The sequence below is a fragment of the Lissotriton vulgaris genome, chromosome 11 (genome assembly GCF_964263255.1).
Source record: "Lissotriton vulgaris chromosome 11, aLisVul1.2, whole genome shotgun sequence".
In the NCBI taxonomy this organism is placed as follows: Eukaryota; Metazoa; Chordata; class Amphibia; order Caudata; family Salamandridae; genus Lissotriton; species Lissotriton vulgaris.
Genome location: NC_141699.1, coordinates 1,088,905,018 through 1,088,931,034, shown reverse-complemented (window position 1 = coordinate 1,088,931,034; position 26,017 = coordinate 1,088,905,018). Strand labels below are relative to the sequence as shown.

The window sequence follows — 26,017 nt, the reverse complement described above, 5'->3', positions numbered from 1 at the left end:
TAACTATAAGCCGGGACATTATAAAAGATGTTTTATAAACCCAGTTGAGGTAAAAACTGCCAATTTTGATTCCCCCCCATTGCAGTGAATGGCTCCATAGGCCAACATTGCAATATTTTATTTAATTACAAATATTGATAGGAACCACACAAAAATAAACTTCAAGGTATCAAATTAAAAGCTAAGATAAATCCAACACTTTCTACTGATAGATTTGTAATAACTATGACAGAAAGTGAGTTATTAAACTTTGCTTTATGTGAGCCAGAATCCAACCTTTCAGCTATTCTCTCCTGAGTGGCCAGCCTCTCTCAGGATGGCCACGCTGCTCTAATGTGTTGTAAAAAGCCCTGCTGGAGGGACAATTGGTTTCCTGAGAGACGAGATGGCAGGAAGGGGGTGAGGGGTAGTCAAACTGGTCTTCAAAGGGAGAACAATACTTTAAGACAGTACAGTCTGACCGCTGCATCCTGCCATCCAAGCCTCACAGGAGCCGCTTTATTAGATCACAGAGAGGGTTGGAAGGGGAGTGAGTAGGAAACTTAGCCACACTAGTTGGTTGGCTTAGCCAGATCTAACCCCAAAGGAGAGACTTCCCCCATGTTGCATTTTGAAAGAATGGTGCTTTCTGAGACAAGAATTTGCTCCACATTGGGGAAAGTGGTAATACACCTGGGTGGCACCCTGCATCCCATTGGTCAGAAGTGCCTGAATGCTTGACACCCTAACACTGTGAATAACTATAGAGAGATGCAAAGCTCCCCAGATCTACTGCCTGGAGAAGAAGGACTGCCCAGCTGGAATCTGGGTCTGTACCCAAAGGATTGTGCTCTGATTGACTGCACCTGCTTCATAATATGGTACTACAGCTCTAAGGACCTTGCCTTGCTTCAAAAAGGATTAAGCAGCGGACTCCCTGCAAGCTACAGGTTAACAGAGCCCACCTGCATCGTCCCCATCCTAGAGTGCGTCTAGTAGACTTTTAAGGATTTGGCAAGGTGAATTGTGGTAATTGTAGTCCAGACATACCAAGGACAATCTAGAAGGTTCCAGCCCCTTGGACATGTGTTTTGGACACTGTGAACCCTAAAGAGGAACTCCAGGAAGAAGTTCCAGAAGTTTGGAGCAACTTTTGGAAAAAGCCCCATAAGGTGACTGACTCAACATCGAGAGTCAAGCTGGCTTCCTTCGACCTTGTACTGGCCTGGACTTCCAGGATTTTGTCTGGGGCCTTGCAAAAAAACGCAATCCAATGATGTTGCATCAAATCGGCCTAATTCAGGTAACATTTTGACTGAGGCCTCCAGTTTAGCATATCTGATGACGACTCCATCGCGGTTGGCCTTAAACCCTTACTTTGTCCTGATCAAACGCGACCTGATGTTTCAAAATGGCACTATACGTTTTTAAGTACTAGAAAGTGTTTATTCTTTAAAAGTTTACATTTCTTGTTCTCTTCAATGGATGTTTATTAATATTTGTTTACATTTCTTATTTAAGGATAATATTGTTTAAGAAATAAAAATACAGACCATGGGAGGACCACCCACAGTGAAAACACACACTTGTGGGTGGGAAGTTCGAAGCAGGACAGAGAGGCGAAATAAAGCCTGCGAGGCCCGTATGCAGAGGGGATGCTTTATCCCATATATAATTGGTGACTTCTGACACACCCAATCTCCTACAATAAAGCAAATGATGTTGGAATTCAGCTGTAATAAGTTAGTACGATTGGGTTCAGTGAGTTCTGACTCCACCATGCCTGCTGCTAGAGCCAGGAGTGGAGGGCCATGCAGGTCAAGTCGCAGAACATTGTTACAGAATGAAAAATAATGTGGCTTTTGTTTTTTCTCCTCTGTTTTACTAACTGTAGAGTGACATGAGGAAAGGAGATATTTATGGCAATGCTTTTTGTTTGCACTCCTTAAGTAATTATAAAAAAGTGGTCTCCTTTCTCAATGTTTCTACACATTTTGAGCTACTGTGCCTTTTTTGTAAAAAATGACTTTCGTACATGCCAATAATTTAGAAGAGCAAAGTGAGAGATATAATAAAAATAATCAGGAGAATGTATTTTCCTCATTGACTTCTATCAAACCAGAGACAATTTCAGGTGGGAGACAGCCAAAAGTAAGCCATTTTTGCCTTAACAAATCAGGATCTATTGGCATGAATGGACATGTACTAAACTTTTTCTAATATATTTTTGCAACAAATATTTATCAGCCCTTTGATGTGCTAAATCTTGCACTAGAGTTTCTGTTTTTAATCGTCATGTTTCCAAAGATGCTCTCTCTTTCATATGAAAGAGCTACACACTAGGGGGCTTAATTACGAGTCCTGCGGTACTTGGACCGCCAGACCAGTGGTGGCGCAGCAGTGTCAGATCCACCTACTGCTGCACCCACGGTCCAACAGCCGCAGTAGGACCACTGGCTCTGCAAGGGAACCACCGTTCCCTGGCATAGGAGCAGTGGTTAGGGGCCGTAATATGCTTGGTGGGACCTCCACTGTCCTGCCACGTCCCGCCAAGCATATTACAAGTTTCCTCCCAGCCGCTGTCAGATCCACTACCATGAAAAATCTGGCAGAGAGGAAACAAAGGGGGCCCTACATGACCCCCCATGTGCCTCAGACATATGTGGATGCACACAGGGTGGCATAACATGTGCCCCCAAGTGTGCATGCACATAGGTTCCTGCATGGCATGGACTTACAAGTCTTTTCCGTGCAGGAACCTTGTGAGGTGTTCCTTTGTGGTGCCTTTTTAAAAGGCACTGCAGGGGGAACAGCCATACCGCCCACGCGCCAGACTACAAATAAGTCATAACCTGGCGGGCAGCCCAAGCAGTGGCTCAAAAGTTTGAACCTCCGCGTCGCCGATCTGCCAAAATCTCATAATTTGACTCACAGAGTTTAAGTGGTTTGTGGGAAAGGTGTTAGTGTGCCCATGTATAACAAGGAATAAACAACCTCCTGCCGTACATGCTAAGGATACTGCTAGTCATCTCAGAATAACATAACCTTATCAAGAACTTGGCCTTTAACCTTGTTACTCTATATGGTCATTGAACTCCTCAGTGACTTGCAATATCCTCATAATCTATAGCAGGGGAAGTGTTATTCCATATGTTATTACAGGACAGAAGTCCTGGAGACAACACTCACCCGGATGATACTGCTCCCTGCATTCTTATTCGCTTGGTGTTTCAGGGCTGGGGATTAATGGTTCTGAAAATACAGTGCCAGTGATGCCAGACCCAGACCTCCATGCAGCTGTGCGTGGGCTGCAGGCAACAGATGTGCCTGGCCCCAGCCTGCCCTGCAAAATATGAGGCGCTGTAAATGATGCCCCCACTCACCCTCAGCTGCTGTACCCTGGTCCAAATATGTGGAAAACAGATGTGGTTTTGGGCCCATCATGTCCCACATAGTGGGGAAAAACACATGGATTTAACATAGTATTCGTAGGCCCACATGTTATGCCTCATTGTACAGAAGTAACTCACAACCCGAGGAGATTCCAGGCCCCCGGCAATCACAGTATCTTAATCTGAGGAGTTTGTAAGGAGGGCCTAAATCTTGCCCATTCTTGCTCTTCTGTTAAGGAATCAACAACTTAAGTAGCAGACCAGTTAAAAGATGAATGGCCATATTATCAAGAAAGGGTGATCCATTATCGCCGCTTTTATCGGCAGGAAACTGCCGCTAAAGCGGCGATAATGGGCCTAATATTATGCTCTTGTAAATTCCCATAGAAGCCCAGGTTCTGGTGTTAACCTGGGCTTCTATGGAGATTCACAAGTGCATATTATCAAGCCTATTATCGCCGTTTTAGCTGCAGTTTCCTGCCGATAAAAGCAGCGATAATGTATCGCCCTTTCTTGATAATATTTCCCGAAAACTTTAAAAGTCAAAGGTAGGCTTTTGTATAAATCATAACACAATTTTAACCGAAAATAGAGGCATAAAAAGTGGGCATCAAAGGACACAACAATCACACGGTAACCACTGTGATTAACCCTTTCTGTGCGGGGGTAATTTCCCCGCTGTGCTGAGGGTGGGGGGGGGCGTGCGCAGCCCATAGAGCTCAGCTCATCATGAGGCACGGCGCTCGTTTGCTCATGACGAGCTGAGCTCGTCACGGCCACGCCCTGGAAGGCTCAGCAGGGGAATTATCCCCGCGTGTGAGTGTTCCATGGCTCGTCATGAGCACCAGAGCGCCGTGCCTCATGACGATATCAGCTCGTCATGAGCATCCATGAGGTTAAAGCACACGCAGGGCTATCTGTTTCATGATTCGACATGGAAAGAAAAGAGGGGCTGCATTCTAGCTGCCTGCATCTTACTAGGCTGCTCTCACCGATTGCCAGTAGCCTGTGTTGGTTTATGTTGTAATCTTTCTTCTTGTTTATATATTCACTTGGTGCACTCCGCCTCCCCCTGTTTTTCCCTTCCCTGTTGGTATGTTCCGTGAGAGCTCGCCTTGGAATGTTGGCATCTCTCAGGCAGTCCAGGAGAGTGGGTGACGAATAAAGACACGTTCTTACCTTTTATTGCATCAAGAGTTATTACTTTACAACACTGGCGACGAGGTGAAGAACCTGGCGCAGGGGGCCTTGCTGTCACCTCCCCTTTTAGTACTCTCTCCATCCAGTGAACAGGTGCTATAGTTACTGGTGAATGGGATGCGTTACTTGAAGGAAACTACCTGCTAATCTGTAGATGATGACAGATTATTGTCCCGAGTGCCAAGTGACAAGTGATTCAGATAAGAAAAAGGAAGGATACTTCAGGAATTTCGAGATGCGAAGAAAGATGTGAAAATGATGACAGTGCCGAGTCTATTGGGTGAAAAAGTAGAGGAAGATAATACCTGGCAGAGGTGAAAGAGGCGTCTGGCGTGGTACGTGCTGTATCAGAGACTGATTTCCAGCTAATCATATCCCTGACTCCACTGGCACTACGTGGGACTTGTTCGGTGAGTGGAGTGAACCTTGAGGCCCCTGCAGTAGGGGGGCTGGTGGCTGATTCACCGCTGTGTTTCAAGCCTCATCCTGCACCGGGTCCGCCTGTGTTGTCTCACGCTGTGGGGGTGAACGAGGCTGTCATTGAGGACGGTGTTTTGAGGTGCCTTGTCCAGCTGACGTCCTCTGGTGCCTTTGCCGTGTTCTTTAGTGCTGCTGTTCGACGTTTCCACCAAGGTTTTCTCTCGGTTTGCCCTGCCTGTGGCCCTTTATCGACCGTTGCTCCATGCTGCTTCACTCGCTGACGAGCACCGAGAGTGGTTTCCCTCAGTGTGCTCCGCCAGTCATAACCTGCAGTGCGCAGAGCCACACTGGGAGAGGGCAGTCATTCCTATCAGCTAAGAGGCGCTCGTCAATCGCCTCAGAGCAACCTCGTCAATTTCATTTCGCCTGCGCTGTGTCTGAAGAGATTTCCAGTCAGCGTTGGACAGGCGCAGTCTTCAGACACTGCTCTCCTGGTATCGTTGTGATTGCTGGGTCTGCGCAGCTGCGTGGCAGGAAAATCCTGTCAGGAAGCCTTGCAAGTCAAGAGGCGGCGTTGTTCCGGCGCTCCAGCCATTTCAGGGCCGCCATACTTTTATCTTCAGTTTTCTTTCTGTTCGTGCTGTGAACCAAGTGCTGCAGCAATTTGGTGTGAGGATCGGGGAGTGTGAGAGAGGGCAGTTTTCGGCCTGCGAAGCTACTCCTGTGTAAGAAGGAAGAAGTGAGAACTACTGGTATTCAAGTAAGAAGGTTGCAAGACTGCTACTCTCACAGTCCTATTTTGTCCTTGTTCACTTTGGAGACTGCTCATTTCAAAGTAAGACTGCCAATAGACTGCCTCACTCTGGTTTTCATATAAGACTGCCTAAGACTGCTACGTCCCCCAGTCCTATCAGTCCCCGTTAGACGTTATCTTGTTGCCCTCCCCTCCTAACCTTTAGCCCTCTGCAAGACATTCCCCCAAAAAATTTGTTCCATTCTGCCTCCCAACACCCCTGCAACCTAATGTTTTGTCTTTCTTCCCCCTAAAGGAAAAAGAATAATCTATATTTCAGGAACCATGGGGCAGCATACTATATCCTGTCATGGTTTACTCCGTACCGTGTTTGATTCTTAATTACAGGTGTGACAATAATTCTTGAGCTGCGGCCTATGTTTGAGTGATTTCATAACGATAGGCCTCGGCGTTCTTTTGATCCTTGGGGTTCAGTTCTTAGTGTACCTGCCTTATTAGTGAAGTGTGACACTGTGCATTTTTACAAGTTACAGGTGATGGAAAGCAGTGATATCTGGGTATTCCAGGTTACACACTCCAAAGTACCTACCTTCAGTTTTACGGTGCAGTGTGTGACATCCCATATACAGGGTTGACAAGTACCCCAGTATTTCAGGTTCCATTTGTGTGTTGGCGGTGAAAGTTTAGTTCGACACACACCATACCACAGTCCCAAACTGTATGGTTGCTAGAGCCTATTTAACATATAGTAATCCACTATTGAACTTTGACCCTCGCCAGTGAGTCACAGCATTATTCACGGTGATTCACACACCATTTCATGTTGTATCTTATTACTACGATGGTATCAACTTTTTATACAAGATTATCCATTGGACAAATAGGCATTTAAATTTAAGTCAATTAACAGGTGTTATCTTTGCTGAAATGCTCCTGCATCCTGAGTTATTTCTCTTTCCTACCTTGTTTGTTTTACGCCTTGTATTGGGTGTTTTGGTAAAAAGGGTGTATCTTAGTTCTTTGTGCAGTAATAGTGTCAGCCTATGAAAAGCTAAATATCTTAGTTCTTTGTGCAGTGATGGTGTACAGCCTGTGAAAAGCTAATTTTGCAATCTCATGGCAACCCTAGTACTCCAGTGATACAGTACAGTGTGTTACATCTACCCACACAGTAATTACGTGGTACCCCTGTACTTCACATACAGTTTTTTTACTGTTAGTGCGCCTACAGAACATTTTGGGGCATTCTCATTTTTCAATGTCTTTGGGATCTTCAGCAATATATATACGGTCAGTTGTACTGCTAGTACCCAGGGTACTTTGGTGTGTCCACATTTAGTTAGCTTCCCCCTTTGGTAAGTGGGCTTCCTCTTTCCCCCCCATTGTCTCTAGTGGGGTTAGCATTGTAGGGACCCCTTCCACTGGGTGCTTATGTCCGCTAGCCAATTGTACTTCTGCTCCTTCCTTTAGATTTATAGGGAGTTTTTCCACCCTTCCCTCCTCCATGGCTGCCCTGTCCACATACTTCTGGGACCAGCATGCATGGTGTACCCACAATCCCTGCATTAGAGAGGAACTACGTAAGGTGAATGATCGGGATAGCTTTGCCACGCACTATGTGTCTAAAAACAAGGTATCGCCAATGAGTTATGCTGGGGAGCCCACACACCTGAGGGGCATGGTAAAGATGAAGGCCTTACCCGCACAGGGGAGTTGGGAGAGTAGTACCCTCATGTCAGGGATCTTTACTAAGATGTACCCTCCTTCCCCTCATTAAGAGAAGTTTTCAGTTTGGCCAAACTATTGGATACACTTTTAGTGTATCTTGGAGAAGTTCCACCAGTAGAACCTGTTGGTAGTGTATGTCAGGTTTAAGGTACCTTTGAGGTTAATTATACTATATCTTTTCCCGCACAATAGGAGTATATAAATGAAAAAGGTCCAGATAATGTCTCATTGTGACTTGTACATTTACATTATGCTCCCTAGCATCTTGTAGGTAAATGCTTAAGGGGTTTCTGGGTTGTGGAAATGTACATTTGTGATGGAATTGTACTTAAGTGACCTATGTTCCATACAACTTTGCTATTCATGTGGTGTCCTCCCCCCACTGTCTCCTTCCAGCTGGGAAGGCCTCCCTTCGCCCCCCCCCTCCCCTCCCCTCCTTAGTTGAAGTCTTTTCAGGTTGCAATCTGGCTCATCAACGACTTTCTGGACAGTTTTATCAACTTCAGGTTTCTCCCTTATGTATCAAAGGGAGATGTGTTGTAATCTTTCTTCTTGTTTATATATTCACTTGGTGCACTCCGCCTCCCCCTGTTTTTCCCTTCCCTGTTGGTATGTTCCGTGAGAGCTCGCCTTGGAATGTTGGCATCTCTCAGGCAGTCCAGGAGAGTGGGTGACGAATAAAGACACGTTCTTACCTTTTATTGCATCAAGAGTTATTACTTTACAACAGTTTACCTCAGTGTATTTTACTTGTGCTTTAGTTTGCCCTCATCTGCTTCTTTGTGTGTCAATATTTGGGTAGTTGCAGAGATACAGAGAGCTGGTGCGAGATGACGCGTCTAGTGAGGCTCAAGAGCTACTTACTACAGAATGTTCCACTGAGAGGCACCATATTGGGAAGGGGACCCCAAGGGCAGGGCTATCTCAAAAGTTGGACAGGGGGACATTAGAAGCAAGTCGAGTCACTATTACATGATGGTTGGAGTGGCCTGATCTCTTTCGCCAATCCTAAGGATGGGTTGGTCATAGCTGCTTGGAACTCAGTAGGAATGCACTAAGTGGGCTAGACATGTAAGTCACCATTCTGGCTGCCTACCCTGAGAGTAGTTTGTTACCCAGGTAGGCCCGAGGAAAAAAAAAATATCCATGGAAATATGGTTTAACAGAAAAAGTTGCGCAGGAACAGTGACATTGGTTCAGGCTTATACCAGATTTAGCTTGACTTCTGTGTGCAAGGTAGGGCCTAGTATTACATTTTCACATAAGAACCTGCACAAATTCATTTTGTAAATTGTTGTGACATTTTACAAAACTGTGATGGCATTTCATGACAAAATGCAACTTCACAAACCACAAAACTTGCGTCAGTGTCCTAGATTTGTTCTGGAAGGATATCACATGATCTGAGTTTTTTTGGCATAAAGTTAAATGTTTAAGAGTTAGGATTCTTGGTTAGCCCATTCCCTATGTCAGTACTCTGGGATAAGGGAAACAAGGGAATCCACAATCATTCTGTGCTCCCGGCATGCACAGGCTCTATCAGATGGCTGCTCTCTGTTTACTCTGACTGATGCTTGAAACCAACGGGATTTGTATATTATTAAACATGAGAGGAAGACAGGAAGGAGTAATAGACCCAGGAAGGTGAGTAGTGCCATGTATGCTATTGAGACATTAAAGTATTTATTCTCAAGCACAAATGGTACACAACCTATTACCCTTCTTTGGAAGATATGGGCATGATCTAGTTCTTCTAAAATGAATCCAGTTCATACTCGTTTTCTGTAACTAGTCCCCAGTGAAGCAGTATTTTGTACACTGACTTAGTGAATATGGTCAGCAGTGGATGATTCAGTTGCTGGACTAGTACAACCCCAGGTGGAGTTACATAGCTTATTATAGTTCTCTGCAAACGATTGCACATAGGTATTACACCTCTATTCAAGACCGACAGTCAATATCTTCTTTGGCATCTCACGCTGAGATAGTCTGCAAATAATCCTAGAGAAGAACAGGTGCCTATGCCTTGTCATGTATCATTACTTTCTCACTAGGGGGCAACAATGTAAAATAAACTTTGTGAGTGCAAAGTAATTATCAGTGTCGAAAGAATGTAGAATGAAGGACAACAATACGTCCACATGGTTGTGTGTGTCTAAGGGTGGAACTATTCCGAAGGTTTGTACATAAGTAGATAGAAACCTTCATAGCCACTCACATGGATGAGGTAGCAATTTTTTCAGTTTGATACAAGAGAGTCCAGGTCTGGTAGCCTTTATGATGTTGTTTGCAAGGACTTTGAGATGCAATTATTAAGAAGATCAGCAAGATTGATCAGATACTTAGATGGAAGTGATAAGAATGTGCTTAGGATGACTAAAGAGACAGGACTTTTTTTAAGTGTGATTTTGGCGAGTAGACCAATAGCACCAAGGATAATAAACTTACAGTCATTTAGCTCTACATTACCATGATGATATTGGATTAGGTTACACCCGTTTAATATATTAACCATTGTGAAAATGAAATGTGTAAATCTACGCCTGCACTAAGGAGTAATTTTACACTTTTTTGCTAATCACCATTCCTGAGTGTTAACTTACTCCTAGCTGTAGACTTAAGTGTTTGTACCACCTGGTGGGCCTTGCAGAACAGGATTTAGGAGTTTAGAGTTACTAATTGTAATTTACCACATATAGGTGGTGATCTCTGCCACCAGACACAGATATAGCCCAATGGTTAAGTACAATAAATGTATTAAAGTTTAATACGCTAAAAAGTATATATATTTTATGATAAAATATTAAAGCAACATAATTGGAAAAATGTATTTTAAATGTAGAATTATTTGAATAACATTTTGCACCATATCAAAGTAAATGTGCATTAAATAGTTAATGATAAGAGATATATTATTTAATATTAAATAATACCCCTCATAAAACAATACAAATCCCACCTACATTAACCCTTTCCGTGCTGATGACGGAACCGCTCCGTCATCAGCTGCGGGTGCGCTGTGCTGATGACGGAGTGGTTCCGTCCTGGCCCGCTCGCCGCTCCTGCGCGGCGCAAATTCCGCGCCTGCGCTGAGTGTTCTATTGAGCGGGCGGGGCCATGACGGAACCGCTCCGTCACAAGCACAGCCCAACCGCGGCTGGTGACGGTGCGGTTCCGTCACCAGCATGCGGCCCCCGTGCGGCCGCCCCGCCCTCTTAGCACTGCGGCGGAATAGCCGCCGCAATGAAGGGGTTAAAATGTTTCTTTAAATTTTATGTGCATTCCAAATTATTAAAAGTTATGTATAACATTTTTATTAAATTTTAATAATTACTTAATAACTTATTTTATGAATTATAATTTTATACTAAAATATATCTTTTATTTTTTAAATTAGATATGTAATTTTTCCACATTAAACAAACTGTATATATTTACTTCATTTTATTTGTATACATTTTTTTTAGAAGTAAAAATTCATGCATTTTTTCAACACTCTTTTTTAAAGAGTTAGTCTAAACCCCTGGCTCCATTGGCTGGAACATAGTTTGACTATTTTAGACCTTTGTGGTTGTAACAACTTTAGGATTGCCGTTTTGTGAATCGCAATGGGTTTATCTACTCTTGTGTGAGTGTATGTTTTGAATGTGCACGTCGATTCCTAAAGTCATCCTTGCCACTCCCTGAACCCTTTCCATTTAAGTGTAAGTATTTCCTATTGTACAGCCACTAATCTCTGTTCCACCCCCATGTCCTACTAAAGTGTAGAGCCATGTGTGTGGAGGAATCCCCAATTGTGGCACAAATCTCTGCATAGAAATGGTGGTGGATGCTACTACTGTGGTGCGTCTAAGCATGCTACAACCTGTAGTTTGGGACATGGTCCCATAATGAGGAGAAAACATTTTTGCTCAGCAATCAGTGTGGACTAACCTGTGGAGCATGGTCTGAAAGGGGCCTGGCCAATAAATGCACTCTCTGTTTAGTGGTGGGGGTTACACTGGATGGAAACAGCATATTATCAGTCACCATTATGTTCAGTGAATGTTTAGGTTCCTTTGCAGATTATATATCAGTGGAAAAACTCTTGGAAAGAAATACTATTACAAAAACTCATCCAAGAAGAAAATGTAGCTAAAACAACATTAATCTTTAGATCAATATAAAGAAAACAGTAATAGTAATATTTTTTTTAGTTATCATTAAAGCATAATGACATGTGGAAAATGAGATACAAGTGTTAAATAAAGTAACGTTTACAGAATGGGATGCTACCTTGGGTGGAGCATGGGAGCTACCACACATCCTCCCATGGATTTTGAGGCATCCCCAGATTTACCAAGAATGTTAAACCTGGAAATGCTTCAAAATGCAATGTCTTCCTGATAGATAAGCAACAAATAAGAAATATATTTATTTCTTCATGTTGTTTCCTCTTTCTATCTTTTGCATCCTGCAGCACACTTAGAAATAGGAAAAAGCCACTTAAGATTGTTTTTGTGCAGGGGGTGTCCCTTCCAGCACAAAAACAATACTGCCAGCAACACACGCACAATTGCAACATGGCTCAAGGATGCCTGCATTGGAGCTAGGATGCATTCAGTGTGCCAGTGCATAGAGAGAGCAGGTTGTACCGTATCTTGATAGTTATGGCACATTCCTGCCCAATCCATTTGACTCAGTGCAGGACACTGCCTTGCTGTGTTGCATTGCATCAACGTTTGATCAATCTGGTCTTGAGTCTAATTATAATGTAAGAAATAGAGTTATAGTTAGAGTTAAAGTTAGGCATCGGTTTAGGGTAGGTTTCAGGTGTTGAGTCAGAGTTAGGTTAGTGGTTCAGTTTAGTGATATTGTTAGAGCTAGAATTACAGTCAGAGTTAGAGTTAGATTAGGCTCCAGGTGTAGAATAAGAATTAGGTAAAATGTTAAGGTTAGTGATAGTGTTAGAGTTAGAGTCAGAATTACTGTGAAAGGTAGCAATAGGTTTAGGTTAGGGTTCAGGGATAGAGTTAAGCTAGTGGTTAGGACTAGTGATAGATTTTGAGTTAGAATTAGATTTAACAATAGAGTTAGTGTGAGAGTTAGGAATAGGTTTAAGTTAGGGTTCAGGTCTAGAGTCAGAGAATAGATTTAGCTTAGGGTTCAAGTTTAAAGGCATAGGGCCCGATTCACAGAACTAACTTAAGACAAAATCCTAAACTTACTACTTTTGGTATTCACAGAAGTTAGGATTTTGTCTTAAGTTTGTCTTAAGACAGACTTAAGACAGACTTAAGACAAAATCCTAACTTAAGTCTGTCTTAAGTCTGTCTTAAGACAAACTTAAGACAAAATCCTAACTTCTGTGAATACCAAAAGTAGTAAGTTTAGGATTTTGTCTTAAGTTAGTTCTGTGAATCAGCCCCATAGTTAGGCACAGGGCTACGCTTAGTAATAGAGTTACAGTTAGACTTAGAATTAGGAATAGGTTCAGGTTTAGGTTAGATTCTAAGTTCAGAGTCAGAGTTAGGTCAAGGGTTACATTTAGTGATAGCATTAATGATGAATTTAGCATTAGGATTTGGCTGAGAGATGTTGTGGAGATTTGGGGGCATTATAAATTGCATTAATAGGAGTAGTTGTAGGGTGCGGGTTAGAATTAGGCCTGGGAATAATTTTAATTATGCCATGGTAATCAGAGTCATGTTGGTAATTCTCCTCGATGTGGAATTACCAATAATTATGCGATTACGCCCACTTGTGTAATTAAGAGTTATCTGGGGGAAAAAAACGCACCTACAATAGATTGAACATGAGGGAGCGGCTGATTGAGCGGCTCTTCATGTTGTTTTGCATTTAGAGCTATTTTCTTAGCACAAAATGCATCCTTGCTTCTATTTTGTGCCAAATCTTTTTTTTTCAAAATCTGTTTATTGAATTTTATAGGTAAACAGTAGCATATACAGCCTGCATTATTTTCATGTGTCATCACTGGGGGAAGGGCTGGACCCTGTTGCCTAATACATGTATAACATTTCAACTTCAGAACCTGCTACATCAAGCACCATACAAAAGCTAGTTATCTCAGTATCAGAGAGAATTCTTCTCATGGACATCGTGACCTTCACTGGACACCTCACCCATTCCTCCACAGCAGCGCCAACCTGACCATATTTTTCCCATTTGCGTGGACACCCCCTACCCATATAGATTGTCTTTCACCAGGCCATGCCTCATACCCATCCCACCACAGTTGGAGCCTCTCCTGCACCCCACAAGTGTGCCTTGTTGCGTTTGGCCACTGCATTCCCCAAAGATAACCATATTTTTCCCTATCTCAGAGGAGGATCCTCCCCCCATATGTGCAGAAGACATGTTTTTGCTTAGGCCGCGATTTTTACCCCCATGACTTCTTCAGTATGTTTCTGCAGTGCAAATAGCACCATTTGATGGGGCAGGAGAACTGGATGGGAAAGAATGTGCCCTGCTCACCGCAGCCCCGAAGGCAAAGGTCTGTAGGGCATTGGCTCATTGCTTGGATGGCAGTGTGGGAGTAGTATGAACAGTGCAAGATGCACAATTGGATCAATCGGAATCCCACATTCTTTGGCCCCTTCTCAAAAAGCCCTGAATGCTTCCTCCCACTCCATATGCCCACACTTCTCGCGTAGCTCTTAAAGTGGCAGGATGTCAGGTGAATTGGTAATTAGTTTCTTATAGGTGAGGGAGACCATTTTTTTAGGCAGACAGGGCTTCAGATAGAACTCTGTCCTCCAACGGAGAAGACTCCGGGACCGGGGTGTGCTGAGGATGTGTGTCGTGAGTGCATGTTCAAGTTGTAGCGATCTAAATGATTCTGTGTGTGCCAAATCATATTGGGCTTGAAGATCATCCCAACCAAGCATATTGTGTCCCTTCCACATGTCACCCACTGTAGATATATCTATAAGGTTCCACTTCTTGAAGCTCTGTAGCGTTCCCTCTCCTCTGAGGAGGTCACTACACCACAGTTGGGCCATTTTCAAAGCACATGGATGCATCATATTACTAACAACATGACGTATCCCTGTGCTTTCCCATGCGCTGGTGCACAACTAGCTACCATGCACCAGCGCAGACACACTTGCTTTATTTTGCAAGGGTGCCTGTGCTGTGGGGATAAATGTTTTTGTGCAGGAAGGGACACCTTCTTGCACAAAAACAACAATTAATGGCACTTTCCTCTTTCTATGCATGCTGCTAAATACAGCAGAATTGAAAGAGGAAAATAACAAGGAGAAATGAAAGAATTGCTCCTCATTGCACCATTCCTACATCTCCCCTTGGGAGGCGTTGGCTACTGATGCACTCCCAGTTTTACAAAATGCTGTGAATCTGGGAATGTGGAACACCCACAACAACACCAGTGCAACCCTCTTTTATATGCAGAGTAATGTCTGACCATGGCCCATATTTACAAGGCCATGAAAATTCAGGCAGGGTGACATTACGTGGCCTTGTAATATGGGAAAGCTCATTGTGCCGCTGGTGCGTCAAAGAAATGGATGCACCTGCGGTGCAATGGGCTTGGTATCTGATCCTTTCTAGATTTATAGACACAATTTAAACAGCCAACTGGGAACCTATTCCTTTTATGTAAGGTATAACACCATCATGAACATCCACTCCACTCATGCCACCTAGGCCAGTCCTATGACATGTCCGTTTTGTGATGATTTTGTCCAACTGCATAGCCAAAGTCAAAGTCAAAAGCAAGCTTTATTCGTTTACTTAAAATCATAAAAGCGACAAGACAATACAAATTTAAAATAAAAATACATGTTAAAAATATGGCAGATCATCTAATTCATATGATTAAAATCATTAATGAGTCGAACCCGGTAATAATGTCTAGTGCATTCAAACAGTTAAAAATTGGTACAAAAACAGTTACACTCACACTATAATCAAAAAGGAGGATAATTAACGTAAGAACATTAATAGAGACTACAATCTAGAGAGGTCACCCCTCCTGGTACCTCGGGGATAGCTTCCTGGACTTCGTTCGCATAGCTGCGACCAGAAAGCTAGCAACCCCGAAGGCTATCCTAGAGCTCCCTAGAAGCTGTAAGTAAAATAGTGCTGGGCGTACTTGTGCAAAACCTGCTTCCCTTAAGATAGGGACCAAGAACTGCTTTCTGCTCTTCTTATAGTGATCACAGAACATTACAAAATGCATAAGGGACTGCTCTGAAAAGTTGTCACAACTGCATGGGATTGACTCGTCTGGGACCCCGCATATGGGGAAGTCACCTAAGGAGTATTGTATAATGTTGAACCTAAATCTAATAAGCAAGTGTCGATGGTATGGTCGGCTTACAAATTTTAGATATGGTTCAATTGAGGGCGTAGTCAGGAGGAGGAAGTTTGCTCTCACTCTCTGTTTAGTCAGTTCCTCACTCACCCGCGTTTGGGATGCCCTCCTCAAGAAATTATCCTTGATCCATTTCACGTCCCCCCTACAAATTGTGTTTGGGTGGCTAAAAAGGTTGGGCCTACCAAGGCTTCCCAATGCGCCTTTTACGTAAGCCAGCCACGGGATCTTTGAAGCGTTATCCAGAGCCATGCAGTCCCTAAGGATAGTATGATTAAGTGTAATGTCGTTGTTCAGCCAGGTTTTGGCCCAACATACCAGTGGTGCCAGGAGTAGCAGGTCAGTAATATAACCTTAGCCTAGCTCAGAGTGTAATGAGAAAACAGGTGTAGATTGTGGAACACTTAATAAAGATCTCAGAAACTGGTTTTCCACGGTCTGAAAATCACCAGTTGAGGAGTAGCCCCACAGCGGTGCACCGTAAGTGGCTATGGATAGGCATTTAGTTTTATAGATTTTCAGTAATGCCTCCATTGGGCGTGAGCCAAGTCGCTTTGCGAAACTCAACAAGGCTGAGGTTGATCTAGTTACAGCTAGTGACATTGCCGACACCTGTGGTTTCCACGAGCCCTTCTCCTCAAAGATCACACCCAGGTAGGTAAAGACTTGCACCCTTGAAACACCCTCTCCACAGCAGGTAAAAGTTTTTAATTTTTTCGGCCTTAAGCGCCTCCCAGCCACCATCACATGTGATTTTTTGTTATTAATTAAGAGACCTAACTTTGCCATAAAGTCGCCAAATGCGTCCAGAAGCCGTTGTAGCCCCACGCCCGTGCGGGCTAGGAGGACCGCGCCGTCCGCGTATAGCAGAACAGGCACTGCGGAACCCCCCACATACGGAATATCAGGTGTGCCCCCCTCCAAGGCTTTATCCAGGGAGTTGATGTAAAGAGTGAACAGAAGCGGGGCTAAAATACAGCCCTACCTAACGCCTCTTCTGGAGTTAAAAGGTCTGGTGGTGTTTCCCTCTCAGGTGAGTCTAATGGAGGCTGATAGATCTTCATGGAGTGCGGCCAAGAAGTCTACAAGAGGAGGAGCAAAACCAATGCCTGCCAATATAGCCCATAACTTGGCCCTGTTGACCAAGTCAAAGGCTGAAGAGAGGTCCATAAAGGCCAAATATAAGTGGCCCTCCTTCGCCATGGTGTACTTACTGATCAGCATGTGAAGATTCAAACACTGGTCAATTGTACCTCGTTTCTCACGGAAACCATACTGGAGATCAGAGAGGACCCCCTTCTCTTTAGTAATGTTGCTCAATCTACGTAAAATGACTCTGCCAAGGATCTTGATGGCAGAGTCAATTAGCCAAATCGGCCTGTAACAGGCCGGATCGCTTCTTGGGCCCTTTTTATATATTGGAACAATGGTTGAGGTGGACCAGGATTTAGGGAACCCCGCTGTGACCGTTGCATTAAAAACATTTGTGAGTATTTTAGCCCACAGGGGTAATCTTGAGCTGTATAGGTCTGCCGGGACACCGTCGGGTCCCGGGGCCTTATGTTTGGTCATCTTGTCAATGGCCCTGCTGACCTCTAATTCGGTAAAAACAAGGGGGGATGCGTCTGTCATAGGTAGTTGGGATATACCAGGTACTGGATCGTATCACTGTTATAAATTTTACTAAAGTGATCAACCCAGAGGTCTTCGGGAATTACACAGTCCATAACAGTGTTAGTTGATGCAGCGAAATAAGAATGGTTTATGACCATCCAGAATTTCGAGCTGTCCTTCAGAACATTGGCCGTTGTTAAGCTGTCCCAAGCCTCACTTTTTATTTACTTTTTACGAGTCTCGATGGCCTGTCTGTATTCTTTCCTAAGCCCTGCCACCAAAGCCCTGTTTCTAGGCTGCTGTTTCAGGGCATGAAGTAAATTATTGTGTGTCTTAGAGCACTCCCTGTCAAACCATCTTGGGGTGGAGGAGTCTACATGCTTCCTAGTACTTGTTAGATCCCTGTTGATCTTCGAGCATATGCTGCTGTAAGAACTGATAATGGCAATACCTTCAGATGTACTATCCATGCAGATTGTCAAATCGTCTCGTGAATTCAGTACGAGGTTGTCCATAAAGGTATCCGGCACAACCTTTGCCCAGTTCAGTCTGCGACCCTGCTCCTTAGCAACAAGGGTATCACCACAGCCCCCCAGACGCTCAACCTGGGTGACGATGTTGTGGCCCACGTTCAGGGACAGGACCACTGGGTTATGATCGCTAAATGGGTAGGGACTAACTTCATAGGATACCACTGTGTTGATTATCCCCGGTGAAATAAAGATATAATCAATGACAGTGCTGGCATCCCTACCAACAAAAGTTGGCGTTCTCACATCCCCCCATGACCCTTGTGCCTCGTACAGATTTTGGATGGCTAGTAGATTTTCCAGTTCCGCCCCATGTGAGGTATGCTCAAAGTGAGTACTGACAGCTCCTAAAGGTCCCAATTGCTCTTTGTCCTGGCATCCCCAACTACATGGGTGGACATTAAAATCACCCATGCATAGCATCAAGGCTGTCTTGGTCCTGAGGAAGTCTTTAGCTGAAACATGTCAACCACATTTATACATTTTATTTTGTTATTATTTTTAAGATAGAGACTAGGAGACTTCAATATTATATATTTCCGTTTAGTTTGCTGTATGATCTTGGAGTTTTAATATTTCGTGCATCGTGAAGTTTTCATAATGTTACTTAGATAGTGGGTTAATTCAGTGGATGACTTTTGTTTTATTTCATCCCTCCATCTTCATCAGTTTATTGATTTAAATTAACCAGGAACCTACACATTGCTGCTTGGTATTCCCTGTGCTCCCATCGGGGCGTAACACCGGCCCTCGGAGCCCACGTGGTGTGGGGGGGCTCCTAGCTCCAAGGGGCCCCCTCCGCACTGAACTTTGGCCGGGAGAGCTCCTGATTGAGCCCGGCGGGGGCACCCCTAAGTACAGTGCAGGGAGGCCCCCTCACTTTTCGTACGCCAGTGGCTCCCATGTCGATACTGGGGTTTTACCTTTATTGAGACACTAAAAGCAAACATACCCAAGAAAGGATAAAATCCAGGTCCAGAAAAGCTATAAATATTCCTAAAAATAGGGGTTCTCTTTTTTGAGATGCTCTATTGTATGAAAAACAGATCAGTTTGAATTAATGCAGGTGCACTAATGCGGGTTTGTATTTTCAGATGGCATTACGTCTGGTTCCCATATTTACAAAGATAACATGAACATTTAAACTGAAAGTGACTAACCTTGCACTCTGCATCTGTGCTGTTGAAAGCAAATATTGAAGACAAAACCAGAATGACAGTTCTTTTCGGGATATTAGCTGAAGAAAGTAATTTGAACATATTTAGTGACATGGATTATAAAAATGCAATGTATTTTCACAAAGCAGAGGAAGAAAGCTGACATTTAACCTTATCCTTTTTGAGCTATTGTGGACTTACCTCTACTAGCCACGGGCACAAAAAACAAGCTTTGCTTTGAACACATTTCTCCCTCGAACCCAGCGGGGCACGTGCAGATCTGATCCGCGCAGCGCGCGCCCGAGAGCAGACACGTTCCTCCGTTCAGGCAGGGGTTCGGGTCGCACTCTGAAGAGCAGCAAGAGTTCCCATTTCCTGCAAAAATGCAGCATACGTCTGCTTAGGTTTACGGTTCAAAAAATTGATAAACAAAGACATGAAAAACAAGCACTGGCAAAGCCAACCAGTCCCAGGTGTTTCTTTAAAGAAAGTTTGGGAAAGAGAAGGCAGGAGGAGAAGGGGAGCTGTCAGGAGCAAAATCAGGGTACTCGTGGTATCCCTAATTGATGTCCAATAAGTGAGTTTTCAAAAAGTCCATGAATTTAATTCTCACAAGATTTTCAAGCATGAGTGAGTAACTCACACATGGAGCTTAGAAATTTCAAAGCTCTACACTTCATTCCTGTAAAGAATACTCCTATTATCCACATCATCATTGACACTTTAGTCCCCTACTGTTTATTTATCCAGCAGCACTTTGCATTCTCAGATATTTGATTTGAATTTTATTAATTAACAATATTATTTTAAAAGTCCCAGATCTGAAGTTCTCCCTATCACAAAAGAGGCTTCTCCATGTAGTGCATTTACCATTAATGAAATGCTTAAATGCTAGCAGAATTTTGTGTTGCTTTTTAGGTGCCATGAGAAGCTTCCTGTTTTTTAAAATGTGCCCTTAAATTCAAAGTTCAAATCTATCCTAACATGCACCTGTGCCAGATATAAAGCATTGAGTGAGTCCCAAATTATAAAGCGAGAACTGGGAACCTTTGAGGCGGGTAAACTCCAGAAATACACCATCAATCATAACACCCAATACAGCGTTGGAAAGGGGACGTCCAGGAGATGGACATAGGCTATACATTTCTACAACATATACATTACGAAGGGCAAACAACATTCCGGAAAAAGTAGTTCCTTGTGGGCGTTGTTCTCAATGTGGGCGGTAACATTGGCAGAGGGGCATGTCCCATTCACTCGGTTACAGGAAACACAGCCCCTTCAAGCACTCAAGCACACACAAAACAACAGCTTCTGCAACAACACACAAGCACACAAAACACAGCAACTTCAGCAAGCAAGCGCACGTCCACTTCATGAGCATTACAGATCATAGTGGATAAGCACTGTTTTATGCACGTCGATTTCTGGAGCATTACGGATCATAGTGGTGACATAAACATCGTTTTTCAAATCAGTGCAAAGATGTCGGAAAATTCGGACTGGGCAATGGGCTTAGTACTCACTGACTCAGCAATACATTCTTCAGGGTTTCGAGACAACATAAACAAAGGGGCGCGGCTTCGGGAGGAAAAGGGGCGCGGTGGGCAAACCTGGCACACACGCATCCAATCGCAAAACACTGTTGGCCGCGCCTTCCAGCAAACAACAAATGGCGCGACACGCATTACGGCAGGGGTCTCCAACCTTTTCTGTAGTGAGAGCTACTTCTGATCAATGAAAATCGTCGTGAGCTACTAAAGCCGAAGCATCACGCACATTTTTTCGCTGAACCCCTCCGCACACCAAGTTTCATGGACTTTAAGTCTAATTTCTTTGGAGCCCATACTGTGGTGTGAACAAAATACTTAAAAAATTTTCTAGAATATACTCTCATGTTTCTAATTTTACTCTAGGGCACATTAAACGCTTAAAAAGGTCTGCTTTATTTCAATGATTTCATAGTACTCATCCCATCTCCGATTACTAACACATCACAAGTCACCCACACATTCAAGCTGTACATGCCATTATGATACTGTCTCTGAAGAGCACTCTCTAGTTGAGCTACAAACAAAGCAGAGAGTGTTGTAAGGGAAAGGAAAACACCTGAATGCTGTTATAAATGAACATAAGCTACTCCCTGACTAGACTGGGCAGCTGAGTATGGGGTTCTGATCCCTGGCAATGGGAAGATGGAGGCTGGTACTGAAGGTGTCTCAGTATTCCCACATTGAGTTTAATGTGCTCTCAAAAACAATACCTTGGAGCACAGCACTTATTCAACAGCAGGAAAAACAGGGTTTTCCATGTACCTCACATACACAGCCTCATGCATGCCTCTCCGCTTTGCACATGTACCTCTGTACCTACACCTCACATTTACTGTCATGTAAATTTGTTCCCTGCACCTCACATGCAGTGTTATATTTGCTTGTTTTTTACACCTCGCATGCACATCTTCATGTGTGCAAGCCCCTCAGGTAGAGCTTCTTGGGTGAACCCCTCCCTGTGCCCTACATTCGCAGTATCAGTATGTTCCCTACACCTCACATATCCTCATGTTTATCTGTCCCTTCACCTCACACACGTGCACACCTTCACTCAATATTTCACACACGACTCAACATGCCACACCATTGTTGAATATTTCACACATGACTCAACATGTCACACAAGTGCAGCACGCACACCCTCACTCAATATTTCACGCATGAATAAACATGTCACACAAGTGCAGCACACACAGTTACTCAATAGTTCACTTCCCTGGCGTGCCCTTACTTCTCCTGGCCCTGTCCTCTCTACCTCTGTCCTAAAGGTGTGATGGAGGGAGTGAGAGGAGCAGATGCAGTGCAGTTTACTTAAAATACTCTGCACTCCTTGTGCCCCCCTCAGTTCTACAGCATGAGCAACAAATTAGGACATTATTGAAGGGTAGAAGGGTTAAGGGCTGGACCAGGCCGAAGTTCAACCTGCGAAGTCATCAACACTCAAAAAGTTGCCTGATGCGACTTCTCTCCCAGGGATTATGTTAAGTCGACATCCATACTTACACCTTTAAGAATAAACTGTGCCGAGTATGTTTACTCTTAGTGTGTTTTTGTCCATTTAATTTTTATCTCATCCGACCTTCCACGTTCTCCTCAAATGCAGTAAGGCCCGTGTCCCGGAGGCGCCTCGAAGCTCTCCTGTGAAAAAGCGCCTTCTTGCAGCCTGTTTTCAGTCGGCCATCACCACGGGCCCTCGGGCAGCTCAACCCTCTCCTTTGAGGCCTGATTCTCGCCCACCTGGCTGCTCCTATTTTTTAGAAACAAACCCTCCAGGCTGCTGCTAGAGCCCAACTATTTGCATTTTGTGATGTGTGACCTAATCAAAAGAGGAAGCCGCTCCGTTTCACCCAGCCCACCTGTTCGCATCTAAATAAAATCACGAGTGCATTATTGATCTCTTCTTCCCCTCCTCACGGCATGCCCTCTTGACTGTCGCTCTGGGCAAGAATATTTTTGGCGCCTAGGGCTTAGAAAGACGAAGGATAGGGCAGGGGCTAACAATTACTCGACAATTAATTCAGTGGCCAGGGCTCAGCAACTAGTTCAGGTCAGGACTTACCTAGTGAAAGACTCTGAGTCGGACTGGAAAAGGCAAGTTGCGCGGGCACTGATAGAGCGGTAGGAGTTCAATACTGCCTGTTCCACGCCACTTGCACACCAACAAGCTTTTCGGGCCCTGCTGCTCTGCACCTGCAGTACACACGTCGCGCAGGATGTCAGTAAGCGCTGTGCAGGGCTCCTGAAGGCAGTAGGAGCAGCTCCATTTCAGTAGTGCACACGTTGCGCACGGTGAGAGCGTGGTGCCAGGCTCTTGATGGTAGGGGGGGGGGGGCAGAGTTGCGCACGGTGAGAGCGTGGTGCCAGGCTCTTTATGGTAGGGGGGGGGGCAGATGGGTGATGCTACGACGATGCAAATGACGTCATCCTCTTCAGCCCGCCCCGGCTAAGCTTAGGCCTATCAGAGCACCTGGTTAAGGTATGGGCGGCCAACGGCTCTTAAAAAAAGGCCCAAAAAATGATAAAGACTATGAAGGGCTAAACAATTAAAATGCGATCGCGAGCTACTCAAGGGGCCTCGGCGAGCTACAGGTAGCTCGCGATCGACCGGTTGGAGACCCCTGCATTACGGAAATAACCAATCACGCAACATTACATTAAAATAGGCAAAACCTTCACCAATCACGCAACATTACATTAAACTAACACATTCATTGAAAATAAAAATAGGCAAAACCTTCACCCATTGGTCCAACAGGCACGTGATTCAAAACGCACTGGGGTCTTGGCAGAATTTGCCAATCAGATAAGTTTCAAAGTTTATTTATTATGATACGGAACTCATTTTGAGGTCCACATAAAAACAACATATACATACAAAGCACAAATATTAAAATAGAAGGAAAGCAAAAAGATAATTTCATCATAATCACAAGAAATATCTTAATACAAGTCCAAAAAACATTTAAAAAAGTTGTACAGTCTACAAACAAACATTTCATTAGGAGGTTTAATTAAGGCTGCCTTAAATGAAGACGCTGATAGTATATTAAGTTGTAAGCAGATTGATCTTAACCATCTACGCCTGCATGGCATCAGTGTAGGGCAAACGAACATCACGTGATCTAAATCCTGATCATGTAATTGGCAAAGATCACAGCGTGCCGAACAACCATACCAGCTGGCTTGTAAAACTTTTAGTGGAAGCAAATTATGTCTTAATAAGTACACCAGGCGTCTCACGCCATGGGAGATGTTCCAGTACATATATGGTTGAGCTTTCCGCAGGGTATAAGATTCAATAACAGGCGTACAACCTTTTTTCATTAAACAAAAGTCTCTATCAAGACAAAACCCCAATTCCCAAGAGGCTGACTTCAAAACTGTTTTTAATTGATGAGAGGAGAGTGAAAATAAAGTCTCCTCATCCAGTTTCAATTGCAACACAGCAAATCTGAAATTTTTTACAATTGAAGAGAAGCCATTAAAAGATCCTAGCAATTCCTTTTTTATCAGGGCTCTCAAGGTATTGGGTTCACCTTTAGATAATGCTACTACCCAACGTATGATACTAGCAAGACCTTGAACCCTACTGCTGCGTAAACCCAATTCCTGACGCAAGGAAGCAGTCGAATTTACAGTGCCAACAGACATTAAACTCCGAAGAATTTTTCCCTCTGCCGAGTTTAGAAAACTCCATTTTTTTGGATCAACTAATTCAATGCCATATAACAGGGAGGCTGGTACTTTCGCTCTAAAAACATCTAATAAAATAGAGAAATGCCTTCTACCTGTGGCTTTATATAGGGAGACTAGGCTCTTTCCCTGGGAAATCGCCTTCCGGGAATTATTGTCTATGTGTGATTTGTCACTTAGATTGTGAGTGACAATTTTACCTAAAAAGGTATAAGATTTCACACATTCTAGTTTTTCCCCCCCTACAACCCATGGAAAGGTAAAACATTTAGGTTTCTTTCTACCAGAAAAACAAATTATCTTGCTTTTTGCCGTATTTATTGATAGAAAATGACTTTCGGCGTATTTATGAAGTGCGTGCAATCGGTCATTTAGGCCCTTTGGGGTGAGATCCAAAATTAAGATGTCATCTGCATACATCAAGCATGCAATTTGAACACCCCCCAAAGATGGGGCAATACCGGCGCATGCAGAAAGAGCGATGGGTAAATCAGCAGTGTACAATGAAAATAGCAATGGAGCCAAAAGGCAACCTTGCTTCAACCCATTAGATGTTTGGATTAATTTGGAAGCGCCGCGATCACCTCCAAGTAAGACTCTGCACCAGGTGTCAGAATATAGGGCGCGGACCAAATTAATTAGGGAAGCAGGCATACCAAGATTAACTAACTTTCTCCACAGCAGATTTCTATCTACTTTATCAAAAGCGGTGGTAAAGTCAATAAAGGCGCCATATACCTGACCACCCCGCACTTTCACATATTTTTCATTGATAACTTGCAATGCGGTCAGGTTATCTAAGGTTCCATGATTTCGTCTGAAACCTGTTTGCTCCAGAGGCAGAATATTATGTTCAGATACCCAATCGTTAATTAAAGAAAGCACACACTTTGCAAACACCTTGCCGATGGCATCAAGCAGGGCAATTTGCCGATAATTTTGTGGGAGATCTCTTGCCCCTTTTTTATATAAAGGGACAATAATGCTTCCTTTCCAGGAGGGGGGGACTGTTCCGTTAGAAAAACAGAATTTAAACACGGGAAAGAGTATTTTACTCCAGAGTTCACTCTGCTTTTTTAATACTAGTATTGGAATTTTATCAGGACCCATCGCCCCTGAGGAACGCATATTCTTAATGGCACATTCGATTTCTTTTTCTGTCGGACCGTCAAGTATAGTCGCAGCATCTTCAAATTCAACATTAATACCTTGAGACTTATTATTACTGTACAACTTTTCAATATAGTGAACCCATACCTGTTCCTCGATGGCAATGGGCGTAGGACTGACTCTAGTACCGCATCCTTTGCCAATTAAGGACCAAAAGGTCTTACTTTGATGATTAAAAGAAGCTTCCCTCAATTGAATCCAGAGGGCATCTTCCTTAGAGCGTTTTAAGCGAGCCTTGAGTCTAACTCTCCTTCTTTTCAGGGTAGATAACCTAAACTTAGCTTCTCGAGTAAAACATAAAAATTGCCCCCTTATAATTTTATTTATTTCTCTATTTATAGCCCGCAGAGGGTAAGGAGCTACAAGGGACTGTTTCCCACCTGATTTCTCTTTTGCACAAGCTGTTACAGAGTCTAAAAATTTTACAAAACAATACAACTCTTTCCCCTCCCAAAGAGGAAGATTCTCGACAGTATTACATAAGAGAGGTGC

At 43.7% G+C, this 26,017-nt stretch overlaps 1 protein-coding gene across 1 annotated transcript in view; it reads right to left on the bottom strand.

Moving 5' to 3' along the window:
- LOC147684197 (uncharacterized) overlaps positions 1-26,017 on the bottom strand; it is a 165,987-nt gene that overhangs the window by 52,473 nt on the left and 87,497 nt on the right. Inside the window, exons 7-8 of the mRNA XM_086942609.1 lie at positions 19,311-19,484; positions 19,113-19,189 (exon numbers count right to left, since the gene is read on the bottom strand). Coding sequence (XP_086798735.1) covers positions 19,113-19,189; positions 19,311-19,484 — 251 coding nt within the window. The remainder of the gene's footprint in view (positions 1-19,112; positions 19,190-19,310; positions 19,485-26,017) is intronic.